The 16,577-nt window shown below is 35.5% G+C and overlaps 1 protein-coding gene across 2 annotated transcripts in view; it reads left to right on the plus strand.

The window, feature by feature from the left end:
• Positions 1 to 1,362: 1,362 nt before the first annotated feature.
• Positions 1,363 to 16,577, plus strand: part of LOC134840534 (calcium-transporting ATPase type 2C member 1-like) — a 38,670-nt gene continuing 23,455 nt past the window's right edge. For both annotated transcript variants that reach the window (XM_063856412.1, XM_063856413.1), the window contains exons 1-11: positions 1,363 to 1,633; positions 2,990 to 3,102; positions 4,468 to 4,557; positions 4,835 to 4,932; positions 6,197 to 6,345; positions 11,005 to 11,159; positions 12,133 to 12,277; positions 13,510 to 13,576; positions 14,707 to 15,028; positions 15,621 to 15,812; positions 16,133 to 16,457. In XM_063856412.1, coding sequence (XP_063712482.1) covers positions 1,549 to 1,633; positions 2,990 to 3,102; positions 4,468 to 4,557; positions 4,835 to 4,932; positions 6,197 to 6,345; positions 11,005 to 11,159; positions 12,133 to 12,277; positions 13,510 to 13,576; positions 14,707 to 15,028; positions 15,621 to 15,812; positions 16,133 to 16,457 — 1,741 coding nt within the window. In that variant the 5' untranslated portion in view covers positions 1,363 to 1,548. The remainder of the gene's footprint in view (positions 1,634 to 2,989; positions 3,103 to 4,467; positions 4,558 to 4,834; positions 4,933 to 6,196; positions 6,346 to 11,004; positions 11,160 to 12,132; positions 12,278 to 13,509; positions 13,577 to 14,706; positions 15,029 to 15,620; positions 15,813 to 16,132; positions 16,458 to 16,577) is intronic.

Raw genomic sequence — 16,577 nt, forward strand, 5'->3', positions numbered from 1 at the left:
TTCATATCATCCTACGAACATGGGAACAGCTGTACGTGGACGATACTCTGTTGGTGTACATCATGCATCAACTCTAACAACTACAGACTCGGACTTGTTAACTGATGGGCCGTCGGCCCTTAGAGTTGTTTACTCTTAAATTCATTTTATTATGATTATTATTATAAGTTGATGATTTACAATGATGACACTTGAAAAATATCAGAGCTGGGCCATTGAAATGAACTCAAATGTATTGGCACAAATTTCAAGGCACAAAATTCGTATACCCTTAACTGTTCAATTCTTTCTTTGTAGGGGGGGGGGGGGGAGATTCGTTACAAGCTACCATAGTTGGGATAGTTAACAAGATCCAAAAATTATTTATGAAAACTACTGTCTCGACTCAAATATAAGAATAAAAAAAATTATACTTTGTCGAAAGATAACAGACAATACATGGAAAACTCGTTTTTAATAGATCACCTTCAGTTTTGTGTTTATTTTCTCAAATAACGTCCTTAAATATCCTTTCGGACAAAGTGAGTGAGTTGAAATTAACATTCAAATTTATTACAATGAAAAACAGAAAAGTATTTGTAACGACTGGAACTTCTTTACTGTGATACAACTTCAAAACTCCATACTAGAACGATTTTTTTATGGTTCCTAAAATTGAGTGACAAATTTTGCCCAGGATGAAGCTCTTTTCCATCCTAAGGGATGATTGTAACATAAGAAACGAAACACTTTTTTCATTAATAATCATAGATTAAAAATGAAGTGTAATTATATTGCTTAAACAAAATTTCAAGAAATAATCTTATAAAATTTTTCACTAGGCTGCAACTGTTTTATCTTATGGTAAAGCTTATGAAAAAAAATTTAAATCTGAATTTATTTTGCAGCACTTTGGTGTTTATTGGTAACGGTTTTTTGATAGATTGTTATGTTTTAATACTACATGCCGTTTTTAGTATGCTTTTAAATTCCTGTTGATGATCAAATTGAGATTGATCAAAAGGTGTAAGTAAATCAAACGTTTGAAGAAACTCAAGAATTTTTGATGGAAATAGAACGTTATTCGATTTTCGCAGGGAGAATTATAGCTTATATGTATTTCGCATGATACTGCGCTTCGTATGATTCTACCAGGTATCGGGCACCGAAAGGCGAAAAGATGAAATTACAAGAGGTGCAGCGCCTCACGATCATAAAAAATTTCACTTGACTTGACTATCTTACACTTGCAGTGGTGCATATAAATTTGGCGGTAATTTATTTGTAAGAAAAAATAAGTGACGTGTCGTTCGTTGGTAGCATCATAATGCTGATTGAAAATGACGAACTTTAATGAAAGCTCATGATAATTCTTTTTAGACTCTGCGATGCCATGAGAACAGTTAACATGCTTTAACATAGACCAGCAGCATTAAGTCAGCTACAGAATACAAGAAGTAAGAGTGTTGTACAATACTTGTGTTCGTCGATCAAACAAAGCATTCGACTGGTTTTGCGTGACGAAATTGATCTGAAGATCTGGTCACGGACCGAAGTGAAAAATTTATCATGACTGTAGACGGAATGGATGCGCTCTCTACCCAATCTGCTGCCAAATTATCCGTCCAAGATGTCATCGACGCAGTTCACACAGGTATTGATTTCCATTAAATGATCTTACTCGAAATTAATATATCTGTAAAATTGGTCAAGTTTCTTTGAATAGGCTTAAATTAACTAATTGTTAAGTTGGGCTCTCCCATTTGCAAAAAGATTACACGAAAACAGGCCTGAAAGTTTTGATTTAGTCCAATTTAGAACGTGTGAAACGAGCGAGTAGCTATTAAAATCTGAAAAGAAATTATTTAGGTTGTTGTTAGAAACTAATTTTTTACAAAGGGAAAACTGTTTTTCGAAGCTCGATTTAGTGCATGACAGGCACCAAAAGCTCAAGACTGAAAAATGTTAAAAATTTTGAGAAAAAATTTTGAAAAAAAATTGTTTTCGATTTGTGATTCAGTTTCCAAAAAAACAGTAGTCAATTAAAGTAGGACCATTTTTTATGCCTTAAACTCTCTTGTTTTTCTTCCCACGCCAAGCAAAAACAACGACACGTTTATGAAAAAAGGAAAAAAAAAATTTATGATTTTTTTTTGAAACTTTCTCGACTAATTGTACAGTAACTGGCTCCGCTTGAACTAGTATAGTTTTTGTTCATAGTTGCTATAAAAACTGGCCTGCTCGATTTGTAGGCTATTCCAAACGTATTTGGTCCTGAAATCCTGTAAAAGTACTCATTACACGATGAAACTGAAGCTTATGTGAGGTAGAAGGGAACAGGAAATAAGTTGGGGGGCTAAAATGGGAAACAGCATTAAGTTTGAAGTATTGCTATTCACCCATATAATAAAAAAGACGACGGTTATGTGCCATCTGTTTCTAGGTTGTCCATTTACAGGTGACTCATGAAATGTATCCAGTATTCATATAATCTAGGGGACCGCAAATATCTTTTTAGTTGTAATAGTGGAAATTTTGGAAGAATTTTTTTTCTATCGGAAACTAGAATTGCCCTCTCGGCCAATAAGTTTCCAGTGTTTGTTGGTTAAGGCTAGTAGAAAAAGCGCTAAAGCATACCATTGTCCCAGTTTGCTGTTTAGGAAATGTGAGTTGTCTTGGTAAGTTATCATTAATCTTACAACTGCAGAATTGGGATGAAACCATTTTGGACAAAATTAGAAATGATTTCATCAATTCATAAGTGAGCTTTGTCTTTCTGAGTTTTAATCAGCAAAAAAATTTTTCAAAGCGATGTCTATATAGGGTTCTATTGCCCCCGCAGTTAATATTTGCGGTCCCCTTCAGACCACTGTCTATATATTGATTTTCTCAATGCTCAATCATACTTTTAATGAACTGCACACTTTTTAGTTACATTTTAAGCATCCAAATTAAAGGGGATGTTTTATAATGGCGGTAGTTTTCCATGTGCTTTCTTTTTTGTTCACAGACCCGCACAATGGACTGACGGAAAATGAGGTAGAGAGAAGGAGAAAAGCACACGGCTATAATGAGTTCGAATCTGGGGACGACGAGTCTCTATTTATGAAGTATATCTCACAAGTAAGCGCGTAGGTTACAGAGAGTTGCAAAAAGTTCAGACAGACAGAATTAATTAAAAAAGAGCTATCTTTCCATTTTGACTCTGCTTTTCATGCAATTTCAATCCTGCAAACAAATTGCACATGAATTCTGTCAAGAAAATTAGCTTTTGCATGTAAAACTTTTCTGAAATAGGTCAGTTGCTCTGTTTAATTAATTTTGTCTGGTCGAACTTATGTTACTTATTAAAGAAGTGTTGCTACCACGTCTAGAAGTGACAGGAAAGAACTAAGGTGTGGTGTTGGTTGTTTTTTTTTCCGCCCGTTTTAAGTACTTCGGCTATAGCTATTTTTTGTCAAGCTGCGCTTTGTGAGCTGATTTATTGACATCCAATTGAACTGCTTGCAGTATATGGATTAATTTTGTGCGACTGAGTTTTATCAAAGCGACTTATAGTTTTTTCCGTTGGTCAAGCAATTAGTGACTGAAATGGCAAGTTCTGGGCTGAATCCTGACGTGTTTTAAGTCAATTTTCTTCCTGGATTTTCTCCATCAATTACCCTTTGTTTTTCTTAAATGTCTGCTTTTTCGCGTGCGTACATGAAGCGCAGTTTCTCTGAAAGAAGCTCACTGTCATATTTTTTGATGCAAGTTTCGGCGCGAAGTTTGATGTTACAAATTGAAAATGAATATGCTAATAATTATGAAGATAACGTAAGAATTGAATGGCCATTTTGGGTCAAATAGGCATTATAGGGTTTCCTAATTTCTGTAGATTGTGGTTTCGAACAATTGTCCGAATAGTTAGGCTACTAGTTTGGCTCTTGAATTTCATTGAAAAACCCATTCTAGAAGTTTTCATTATAATTATGTTACTGTTTGGGGATCGTATAAACAATTCCCTCGCCCTCTTTTGCGAAATGTTTGGGGGATTCGTTACGAGGTACAAAAAATGCAAGGTACGCATATGCGGTTGGATAGGGGTGGGAATTCATTACTGGGCGCCATAGGGGGAAGGGGGGTATAGTTAACAGGATACCTGCGTGGCTTTAAAATGACTTCAATATGGTAATTATTTGAACAGTTCTGTTCTGATGGAATTATCAATTGACCGTAGGTCTGAGAACCGATTTGACATGAGTGCAATTCCAAAATATGCCGATTTCCCATAATTAACATTGAAAAAGTTTGTTTTTCTCCCAAATCAATTATTATACATTAGTAAAAAAAATTATTATTTGAATACATTGTCATTATTTTTGGTACCCAGTTTTCATAAAATAGAAACCTATGAAATAGGTTATTACCGTGTGTATTTTCGCTCAAATGCGTCGATTGAAGTATCGCATAATTTTCAATTGTATTCAAATGTTTTCTGCGTTTTAGTTCAAAGACCCGATGATCGGTCTGCTTTTGGCTTCGGCTTTAGTCAGCATTCTCATGCGACAATTCGACGACGCATTCAGTATCACAGCTGTAAGTATAAAAATATCCTTTAAAAACAAACGTACATCAAACTGCTTGCCTGTAAGAAGCTCGGAGACCTAGGCTACATTTGATTTAAAAAAGCCGGATAGCAAACTAGTCTGCTATAGCATTATGTTTTAGACTCTTAGAAGATAATATTTTCTTTCTTAAAAACCCGGTATCGAATGACTCAAGAATATAGTAGAAATAGTTGGTTCTCACTTATGAAAGAAAGTGATCTAAATTAGGTGCATTTTATTAGAATGTGATCATGCAAATGGTTTAGGCAATAATCATTGTGGTCACAGTAGCTTTCATCCAGGAGTACAGGTCTGAAAAGAGCCTGGAGGAGCTAAAGAAGCTAATGCCACCATCTTGCAAAGTGTAAGTTAATTTTGTTTTGTTGCACTCTAAAAATCAAATATAATGCAACTCGCTGGCTAATAATGTTCCGGATAATTGTTCAAGGCTAGTGAAATTTCTTCAATTAAGCAGAGTGAATTTTTCTCCTTTTTCAGTAAAAAGAGATATTTATTCTCGCCCACGAAGAATCATGTAAATTCAAGTAGGGTAGCGAATATTCGAGCAGGTGGGTCTGTAAATATCCAGGTTTCCGTTTGTTGCGGCACACAACAAAAGTTTCATTTCATAAAGCTTATTTTGCCTTTTCTTTCCTTGTATCCCTTTTAAGAGTCTTGAACGTAGTTCACGCTTATATTTGATTTTTGGCGGTTTGAATTTTTAAAGTGCACTTTATATTCTTTGTCAATAGGAAGTCGAACTCCACTATCGAACAGCAAAATTGTAAAGGCTACGAAAAACGTGATCGACTGCTAGTTTCGAAAGTGGATTTTAATGTTCAGATTTCCCAGTGGAATCAGAAAAATTACCTATTGATCCAGTTTTCTCAAATTGGTTTAGGTTTATCAAAAGTATGTCAATCATTAAATGTTTGTTAAATTCAAAGAGCTTTAAGGCCATTTTTCTATTTTAAGGCTATTTATATATTTTAAGGCCATTTAAATTTAAGTTTTTTTTTCAAAAAACTAGTCAGTCGAAAGCAATTTAAAAATATTAAGTCAGTGTATTTGTTCTGTTGCCTTGTGTTCATTGACACTGTTCCAACTGTCTGTTGCTATTTCCAATCATTTCAAAATTTTCATTAATTTTGCTGTTCTTCAAAAGAAATTTATTTTCGCGTTAAATTTGCTTTTTCGTATCTAACGAGCTTCGGCTTTCATGCGAGTGTAAGAGAATAGATATTTGATTGCTTTAAATCTATATACAATCCGATTTTTCAATTAATCTGCAATAGTTTTTCGAGTGTCGTATGTTTTGCAAAATATGCTTATAGTTTTGTATCGGAACTCGTGCGAAGTTTTGTATCGGAACTGGTGCGAAGCTTGATAAATTGTTGGTATTGAACATTCAAGTTCTGATAACATAAGTTAACATTTTATTTTGGACGTCTGTCCTGCATTAATGAAAAAGCAGTTTTTGAACACAGACGCGAGGTGGAGCTTTGAATCATTTCAATACAAAAAAATATATGCCTTCGTTGCAAAAAAATGACAACGTAGAATACTCTATTAAATGTTCTTGCGGACCCTATCTCGTTCTTAAAGGTCATTTTGGTCTGTTGTTTCAGAGTGCGCAATGGGGGCCAGACGGAGACGCTGTTGGCGAGGGAATTGGTGCCGGGAGATATTGTACATCTGGCAACTGGCGATAGGGTCCCTGCAGATCTGCGAGTGATGCAGTCGGCAGAGCTGTCATGCGATGAGTCCTCCTTCACAGGTGAACATACCTGCATGTTGCGATCTAGGGACAACTGGTGGATTCCTCATATGATTCACAATGGTTTGGGGCGTGTGTTTTTTCAAGCCATCAAAGAGGTCTAAGGGGGGATAGTGTGGTGTTATATCAAAGCATTATTGAACGTGCCTCGGATTCCACATAAAGGTAAACGAAATTCTGTAGTTTCGAGAGATGGTTTTTGCTATTCAGGCTAAATTTAAGTGAAAAACGGATGAAAGTGAATGTATCGAACAGCAAAAGGTGTAAAGGTCACAAAAAACGTGGTCGACATCAAGTTTCGAAACTGGATTTTAATTATCAGATTTCTGAGTGAAGTGAAAAATGTACCTGATCCAGTTTTCTCAAATTGGAATACTTTTATCAAAAAAAGTAGGTGTATATCTAGGAGTCTTCTTTTTTCCACTCTAACTCGGAAAAAAAGTGTTCATTAAAAATGTTCCTTTTTTGGTGGCACTTTTGCTATAATCACAAACGGTAGCCTTGGAACTTTCATAGCATCTGTTCTCTGCTTTATTTGTAACTAGTATTTATGATTAACTAAGCGTCCGTGGCTGAGTGGTTAGGGCGTGAGACTCCTAATCTGTAGGTTCAGATGAAATCCGAGACGTAGCCGAATTTACAATTCGAGGTTTATTTCTACATTTTCTATTGCACTTTACAAAGCTGTTTTTGTCGTGTTCTCCATAGTGTTCGCGAAGCCCAGTTTTGCCTCTGTGTCTTAAAAATGCTTGAATTTGAAGAGCTTGATTCTTTGAAGAGCTTGATTCAATTTATTCTTTGAAATGCAAATGTTGATATTTTTCAAAATGTTGAGTTTACTTGCGTTCATTGACTCTTTTCCACTATCCGTTGGCGATTTTTCAGTTCGTCTGGATTTTTAGGTATAAACCTTCACGTTCGAAATAAGTTTTTCGCGGTTTGACTCTAAATTTCTTGTAGAGTCCAATTGAAATTCATTTGCACAAAGGAATGCACAATACGCTCTGAAGTTACAAAAAGAGGATTGGCGGGAAAAATGTCATTGGTTGCGTTTACCAGATGGAATTTATTTTTTAAGATTTGCAGCGAATGAAAAAAAATTATCTTTTGATCCGGTTTTATCAAACTGCGCCAGTTTTGTCACATTTGCGTTAGCGAACGTTTTTAATTCAGAATGAACTTGTTTCATGTTAAAGAAATCTTTTTTTTAACTATTTAAACAAAATCACCGAATCATGTCGCCAACAGATATTTCTGGTCAAAAGATAAATTCGAAACACGTCTGCATTTCAAGTTTCAATTCTTTTTGCACAAGATGAGCGTAGTGCGATAGTACAAGGCTACTTTTTCCAAAATGATATGTAAATTTAAATTCTAATATTGATGGCAATTTTACAGCAGGAGTTTGAATTGGCTATTTAATGTTTTTTTTGACAATAGAAAACGATTAAGTTAACATAGTGAATGCCTTTTTAATATATCAAATGAACCGACTGAAACTGTTTTCTTATACAACAGTATTATACTAAAAACTCACAAACTTCCAACTCAGTATATTTTGCGAAATTTTTGTGTTGAATAATTTATTACGTTTGCGATCAGCAAGGGTATTGCAGTCGTGGTACTTGACGTTTTCCCCTGTAAATAACTTTGTTCACAGAATGGTCAGAAATAGAAATGGTAAAGTTCATAATCAATTCATGTTTCTTTGCGTCTCTGGGACACATGGTCTTGAGGTAACAAATACATCTGAAACGGCAAAGCTCATGGTTTCGAATCTGAAAATTATTCTGTTTCAAAAAAATGTCGGCTTATCGTTTGTCTGCTTATGATTTCTCGGCTTAGTTGCAATATATTAGATTGTTTTATTCCTGCTGTGCGCAATTAACGTTGTAGTTGGTTTTTAGTGTTTTGATTTACTTAAGCTGTCTGTACTTCTACAAAACTTTCGAGGGAAACACAATTTTTTCTCTAGGATGTGCTGGAGGTTGTTTGCATGCAAGATTTTTGAGCGGTTCGATATATTAGTTATGAGAGAGAAGTGAATGAGTTTGTGTAGCTCGGATCCTTTTTATGTTTTAGGTTTATTGTCTTTTATATCAATTGCCATAAATTTTTTCTTAGTTTTTAAGCCTACATTTTCGGTCAGGTCTTTCAACTTTTGTTTGAGGCACATTATCTTTTGAGTTTTGGCATTTTATTTTGTATCGCAAGTTGTGCGAAGCCTCTTTGTACACAATTTGGCTTTATACCTTCCAATCACTTACATGCAAACGTAGGGATAGTTTTTTTACATCCGAAATTGTTACATGCAAAATGTGTTTTTGTGGTTTTCGAAGCTTCCTTTTGCCACATTCTCGCACTTTTGAAGATTTTTATAAGCGTCAGTGGCTCAATTGTGTATAGTTGTCAGCCGGAAAACTTGAATGTCTGAGGACTGAGGTTCATTTCAGTTATTTTCTGAGTTATTTTATTTATCAAAACAATGATTTTTTGACACTTATGATGCTACTTCTATAGCGAAATCTATGTTCGTGCTGTTTTTTTAATCAAAACAATGATTTTTTGACACTTATGATGCTACTTCTATAGCGAAATCTATGTTCGTGCTGTTTCTGAACAATTTCTGATTTTTTCGCTAAAATGTTTTTGGCTTGAAAGGTTTTGGCTCATCTTTTATCGTCTTATTCGCCATATATTGCATCGTTTGAATGGTGATAACAAAATTTCTGTCCTGTGTGTGCTCGAGGGTCTAGGTATGAACTTCGCGTTTGAAATTTTTTTGTAGTTCAAAGTTGTTATGTTAGATTTTGTGCATATCAACGGGAGGTTATCCAAGATGAGCCGACTGAGATATCAATTCGAAAATTTTGCTTGTATGCTAATTTTTTATTGTTCCGACCATTTGTATTCGGGTGTTTAAGTTTTTTCCTTTTTCCACGCAAATTGAGCTAATACAAATAATCACCGGAGAGAGTTGAGTGATATATTCTGTTAAAGTCCTTGCAGTCGTGATTCGAACGACATTAAAAAATTAAAAAAAAAATTTCCAAGTGTCGAGAAAACCGGTTTGAGTTTTTTGATTTTTCGTCTTTTTCGAACGAATAAAGCGAGAGATTAGGCTTACAATTGCCTATTTTAAAGGCTTAAATGCTTACAGTAGCTTAAATTAGGTTTAACTGGATTACGTTTGTTTTTTTAAAAGGTTTTCAGCGCTTTTTTGGAATAAAAAAATTCACATAACTACAAAAAAAATTTTGATACTTTTTGCTTTGTTTTTCTAGTCATTTTTCTTCAAAAATTATTTTTCAATTCGCCAATTTTAATATGAATGTCGAATATGCTTAAGTTCAAGTTTTTCTTTCAGATCTTTTCACGCCGAAAAAACGACACTAATTTGAAAAACAATTTTATTTGTTGTGTTTTTTAATACTATGGTCGGAACTATCTGTTCTGATTGCACAATAACCAGCTTTCCTTGCTCAGAATTTTCGTTTGATGTTGTTTAAGAGTCAATGAATTGTTTTAGACCCTTATGTAGGTCTCTTGTGATAGTTTTTTTGTTTAGCTCTAATATGATATTTTTCTGTTTGACTTATGTCCTGTTAAGTTCAGTTCATTTTCTTTGATAAAATCAAGGCAAACTCCACTAAAACAGCCAAAAAGTAAAAATTGAGAAAAAGTGATCAACTTCTAGCTTCGAAAGTGGATTTTTATAAGATTTTCCAGTGGAATAAAAACTTTTCCTATTGTTCTCATTTTGGTTTAGGTTTATCAGAAAAGTAGTTCTCAAGATTTTGCTTTTGACGATCATCTGAGACAGATTCGAAGTAAAACAAGGATAGACGGTTGCTGTGTAAGTAGCACAGAGTTTTCCGACGATATTTAAAAAAAATACCTAAAAATTAGTTATCGTGTTTTTTTTTGTTTTCAAATTAGTTATGTTTTTGCGCGTGGTGTGATGGAAGGATCTGAAGAAAACCTGGAAATTAGGTATATTTGACAGTCTCAGTAAAAAACGCAAATCGGGAAAAGGTTTTTGTCGAAAAATGACTAGAAAAAAAATTGTTCAAAATTTTCATTGTATTTTTTTGCGCAGAAGTTGTTTTGAATTTTGATTTTTTATCCGAAAAATGGAGCTAAAAAACTTCAAAAAATAGTGTTACTAACATTTCATGGCTTATCTTTCATTAATAAGCCTACTCGGTGGCTTTAATTGTTCGAAATTAGACTAAGACCCAATTTCTAATTGGACTCGATTTAGACTAAAACTAAAAAAAAGATCTAACAGATTTTTCTCGAAACGAAAATTTTTCTCTGCATTCGAATCAGGATTGAAAGAGCTTCAATATGATATGTCACTCAGCCCTTTCTGATGATTATATGTGATAAAATTTAGGTTTCAATTTTAAAATAGGCCTGCTTGCCTATCACGACTGAAAGGGCCTTAATAACAAATATCACTCGACCCTTTCCGATGATTATTTGTGTTACCTGATTTTTCGTGGAAAAAAACTAAACCCCCCGAATACAATGTTCCGCCGCATTCTTCAAATTGTCAGAACGATAACAGAGCAACATTTTTTTGCTGGTGGCTGAATTTGTTAAGTCACAGAGACATGTTCTCCGATGTTTATGATTGCCCATTAACTGGTTTAGGTGAGAACGAGCCTGTGTATAAGAGTGCGGAGGTTCCTGTGAATGCGGTAGACAACACTTACCACGTGGCAGGCAGCGAAGTCTCAGAGGGGGACAAGAAGGCACTCTCAACAGTCGCTTTCATGGGAACCCTAGTCAGGACAGGAAAGGCAAAGGTCAGTTAACTCACTGAAGTTTGTATCATTAATTTAATTAAAAGTTATCGGTAAAACTGGTGACCTTGGTAAAGCATCTTTCTTGGTAAAGAAAAATGATTCTTAGACAAATAAGACTTTTCTGACTCGGTTTTATGTGGTCAAATGGGAAAAAATTGGTCTCGTATGCAATACTGGCTTTAATGGAGGGAGTGTTGTACTCTTTGAAGAAATTAACTCCTTGACTACCCAAAGGTTCCTCTTTGCTTTGGAACTTTTATGGCATCCATTTTGGCTGAGCGACTCTTAAATAATTCTAAAGGCGCCTTTCGCGCAAATATTGACTAGCATTGAAGGGGGAGTTCGGGCAGAAAAAAGTTCTACAATGCTCAAAACGGATTTTTTATGCTCAAAATTGGCTATATAGTAAAATTTGGGTGGCGTTAACTACAGTTTAGATTGAATATGAAATGAGGTTCGTAATGTAGTCAGTGAAATTCTTACGCTTGAGGTGATTAAGAGTCGATGAACGTAGTTCAGACTCTTATATAAGTCGCGATGATTTTTTTGTTTGTTTTTTTTTCAGGAAAAGTCAGGAAATTTGTTCAGGCTCAAGCTTACTTTTTCGCGGTTTGGCTTTTAATTTCTTTTTAAGTTCAATTTACTTCCATTGTTAAAAGGAAGGCAAACTCCACTATCGAACAGCAAAAGTGTAGTTTCGAAAGTGAAATTTAAGTTTCAGATTTCGTAGCGAAATCGAAATTTTACTTGACGAATATATATTTCATTTCGAGTTTAATTTTTGCTTTTCTATATAGCTGGTGTTTCATAGCTCTCCTTCTCCCCAATGTTCTGTGACGATTTCTTTCGACGCACTTGGTTCAACTATTAGAAAATCTCCAATTGAACATTTAGAGATACATATAGTACATCAGCGAAAAGCAAGTTCGTTTCGAATTGACTGGAGATTGAAGATTAGATATGATCTTTTTAGGGTATCGTGATTGGGACAGGAGAGAACACGCAATTCGGGGAGATATTCAAGCTCATGCACGATGTGGAGCCCCCTAAGACTCCCCTGCAGAAGACTATGGACACCCTAGGACAGCAGTTGTCGCTTTACTCCATGCTCATCATTGGTTAGTTCCCATATGAGTAGTATGACCCCCTGTAGTCTATATGATGTTCACTTCAACCTAAAGGCGCGATTGGAAATGTTCTGATTTTTATCACTCAGTTGATACCAAAGTTTCTATTCAATGAAAAAACACACTTTTGAAAAATTACATGTAGTTTTTGTATTTTTATGATAGTTGGATTTAGAGTTTAGAGCTTTGTTGATAAAATAAGGCGTTTCGTATTTAATAGATATACTTAAGAATATGAGTTCTCGGTTCAATAACTCGTTTCAATCTAGGTGGAATCGAGCTGACTAGTGGTCTTTTGTTATTCAATGTTCTATTAATTGTGCTACAACCGGAATTATGCGCATGCGGACAAAACTTGACCTTGAAGTTGGGCTCCCCGACTACTTGAATATAATAAGTTTCAGTTGTTTAATAAACTAGCTCTGCAATTTCTAACCAACCTGAAGTTTTTGCCGAAACGCTATTGTTAAATGTTATCAAAGAGACTTCTTGCGCGTATTCATAACAACACAGCTACTGATCAATAACAAATTGCCAAAATGCAACACCATATTTCGTTCGTTTTATACCTGAAATATGTGAGATTTGAGTTTGGTTCGAAGTTTCGGTCTATTACGCCTACCAGGGATTTCCAGCGGAATCCAATACCTTCGTCTATAAATTGTCCTTTTATAAAATGTTCTTTCTGAGGTTGAAATTTTGTTACGTAATAAGTTTTGTGAAAACGCTGGGAAGATTATCATGCTCATGCAATTCAATCCCTTTAGCTGAAGAAATGAATGGTTTGCAGTTTCGGCTGATAACTGCAAAAGGTGCCCGTTGTGGTCTGAAACACTGGATAAATTATTAATTTTGCCTAATTTGGAGTTGGCTGTACAAGTGTTTCATTACAGGAAATCATGAACAAAATCTTGCAAGACGTATGGTAGGTGTTTCAATTAATATAAAATTGGCAAAGCCTAATTCAAAATTGTGCAAATAAACTTACGGGACTACCCCGACCCCGCGATATTACATATTATTTTAGAAAGAATACTGCGCCACAGCGAGAATTTTTAGTCAAAGTTGACCAGAAAAAGTCTCGAGAAAATGCTTGATAAGCTCCTGAATTTGTTCGAAGCCATGAATACATATGGGCTATGCATGATATTCTAGATACCGATGTATGTGTGTTATTTGTTATCTGTACTGTACTAATTATAATATTTTTCTTATCTCTTTAGGCGTGATTGTGCTAATCGGCTGGATCCAGAAACGACCCATTCTGGAGATGTTCACTGTTGGAGTCAGGTAAAGCACAAACTTGTTTAGAGTTTCACCAGTAAAAAAATGCGATGATTTTGCCGTCGTAAAATTCGTTTCAGATATTGTTTTACTTCCGAGAGTAAATGTCATGTAATCGGGAACTAAGCTTTTTCCACGTTACCGATTTTTCTTACATCTTTGGTAGAAATTGAGCTTGCTCTATTAGTGAACCTTTTTAACTTCCAATCACTGATTTTTCTTGTGCTGTAAGCTCTTTTCACTGTAATTGCATATATTGTTGATTTTCTCCTGGAATTTAAAATTTATTAACCCTGGCTGTTCTTATTTTCCTTTTTTCACTTGAATTCTTCATTCGGCTAGCATGGTTTCGGCTTATGCTATATCGACTCAGTAAACCTATTTTGCGCTGCATGAAGAGCAGAAAATTGTTATTTTCAATTAATTCAGGTCGGCTGTGGTGGCTTTTTTAAGAGTCGACGAATATAATTAAGAATCTACTATAGGTCGTGATGGTTTTTTTAATTTTTTTTTAGGAAAAGCCTTATAATTTGTTTAGGCTCAAATTTACTTTCTCTTGCGGTTTGAATTTTGATTTATTTTTAAGTTAAAAAAGTTCACTTCCTTTGCTAAAAGGAGGGCAAATCCTTGATTGAACAGCAATCGTTTAAAGGTCACGGAAAACGTGATCGACTTCTATTTTCGAGTTTTCAGAAAAAGTTACTTATTGATCCAGTTTTCTCAAATTGGGTTAATTTTTATTACACCTGCGATTTATCAAAAAATGTCAATCATAAATTGTTCTAGAAACGCAAAAGACTTCAAGGCCATCTATTTTTTCTTTGAAAATCGAAAGTTTCAAAAAAAAATTTTTTTTTCTTCAAAAAAATAACTTTTTTTTTCTGCTCACTTGCGTTCATTGACTCTTTTCCAACTGTCTGTTGGCTGTGTTTGCTAGCTTGCAATGCTATGCTTTTTTTGTATGGCAAGTGATGCGATGATCCGCTCCGCCTCTGTATTAATTGTTGATTATTAAGTTTTTATTAACCACAAAACTAAGTACTTCCGTTAATGTTAGTAGCTCCAATTCAAATCCAATGTAGCCACCATTAAATATTCGAATTGTTTCAAGCTTTTACTTGTAATTTTCTTTGCAGCTTAGCCGTTGCTGCGATTCCCGAGGGTCTGCCAATCGTCGTCACAGTCACACTGGCTCTAGGCACAATGCGAATGGCCAATCGAAACGCAATCGTGAAGAAACTGCCAACTGTCGAATCACTAGGCTGTGTCAACGTCATCTGCTCCGACAAGACAGGAACCCTGACTATGAATGAAATGACAGTTACGACAATCTACACTTCGGACGGAGTCACAGCCGAAACGGAGGGCGTCGGCTACTCGCACGAAGGGGCTGTGTACGTGAATCAAGAGGCAATCAAGGACTCTAAGACGTACCCGTCCTTAACGAAACTCATTCAGGTATTTAAATTGGACTTTTTATCATAATTTTGAACATGAAAGGATAAGTGACATAATAATAATTTTTATCATAATTTTGGCAACAGGGATAAGTGTTCTAAAAGCTTTGGCTCCCCAAGCATGTATTAATTCTGGAAAATAATTATTATAAAGTATGTATTTCGAACGAAACGCTCAAACAAAGTTGGTTTTCTCAATGTTTATATGTGATTGTATGTGAATTCTGTTTATGACCTAAATTAATGTACTTTCAATTAATTTTCTTGTTAAAAACTGTTGAAAATTTGTATCAATCTAAGGCTATACTCAAATGTAGTTTCTGATAAATCCATGTTCACCCCTCCCCCAAATCAATTTTGGGGGATATTGTACGGTTGATACATGGTTTCGCTTAGAAAAAGTTTTCAATTACAATTGTGTTGAAAGACTTTTTAGGAATATGTTACTTAGCAGTAACACTAAATTGCACCAAACCAAGCTTTAATGAAGGACCAATCTCTGTATTGTCTGAATTTATTCGTTTAGTGGGCGTTCAGTTTTCCAAAACAAGTGGTTTATCATCAGTCAGTGTGAATAGATTTTTTCTGTTTAGGCGTCGTGTCTGTGCAACGATGCGGACTTCAAAGATGGTGCTCTGCTGGGTACCCCTACTGAGGGGGCGATGCTGGCCTTAGGCAAGAAGTATGGACTGGGAGATCCCAGACTGCTGTTCCGACGCACCTTCGAGTACCCCTTCAGTTCCGAGAACAAGTGGATGGCGGTCAAAGGAATATACGTCAACACAGTTAGTCAGAATGTTTACCCAAACTGAGACAAAGATATTTTTCGCGAGATTTTGAAGTGAAACTCTCGCGAAAAATTGAAAATTTTCGCGTCTTTGATTCGCTCGCCTTTGGAGGAAAAATGCAAAAAGGCTTTCAATGAATTAATTCAATTGCGTCCGATTAATGTAGTTTCATGGAATTAATGTATAAAAAAACAAGTGTGGCAAGATTGTTTCTTCATCGCGCTAACCTTCCCTTCCTTATGATAACATTTTTATTCAAAAGATGTGAGGAGAGTGAAAAATCAATTTGTCAGTTTTCTGAGTCGAGAATGTTTCAGGAAGAGGAGATACTGTTCATGAAAGGAGCCTTAGAAAAGGTGCTCACACAATGCACGCACACACTGCAAGCTAACAACCCAGTGCCTATAACTAGTCATAACACCCAAGAGTACATCCAGCAGTCCAAGGAACTGGGATCCAGGGGCCTGAGGGTAGTGGCTGTGGCTACTGGTACCGACCTGGGCAAGCTGACTCTGCTAGGTTTAGTGGGTATCCATGATCCTCCGAGACCTGGAGTTAAACAGGCAATAGATACGCTGAGATCATCTGGAGTCAGAGTGAAGATGTTGACGGGAGACGCGGAAGAAACGGCCAAATCTGTTGGTTAGTTTTGTTAACTGTTCCGACCATTGAAAATGGGGAGGAAATTTGTATTAGGATGTGTTTATTTTGTTTCTTTTATTGTGGATGAACTGAGATCAATCACTTATTGAATTCCTGCAG

This window comes from Symsagittifera roscoffensis, chromosome 2 (genome assembly GCF_963678635.1).
Source record: "Symsagittifera roscoffensis chromosome 2, txSymRosc1.1, whole genome shotgun sequence".
NCBI classification, from domain to species: Eukaryota; Metazoa; Xenacoelomorpha; order Acoela; family Convolutidae; genus Symsagittifera; species Symsagittifera roscoffensis.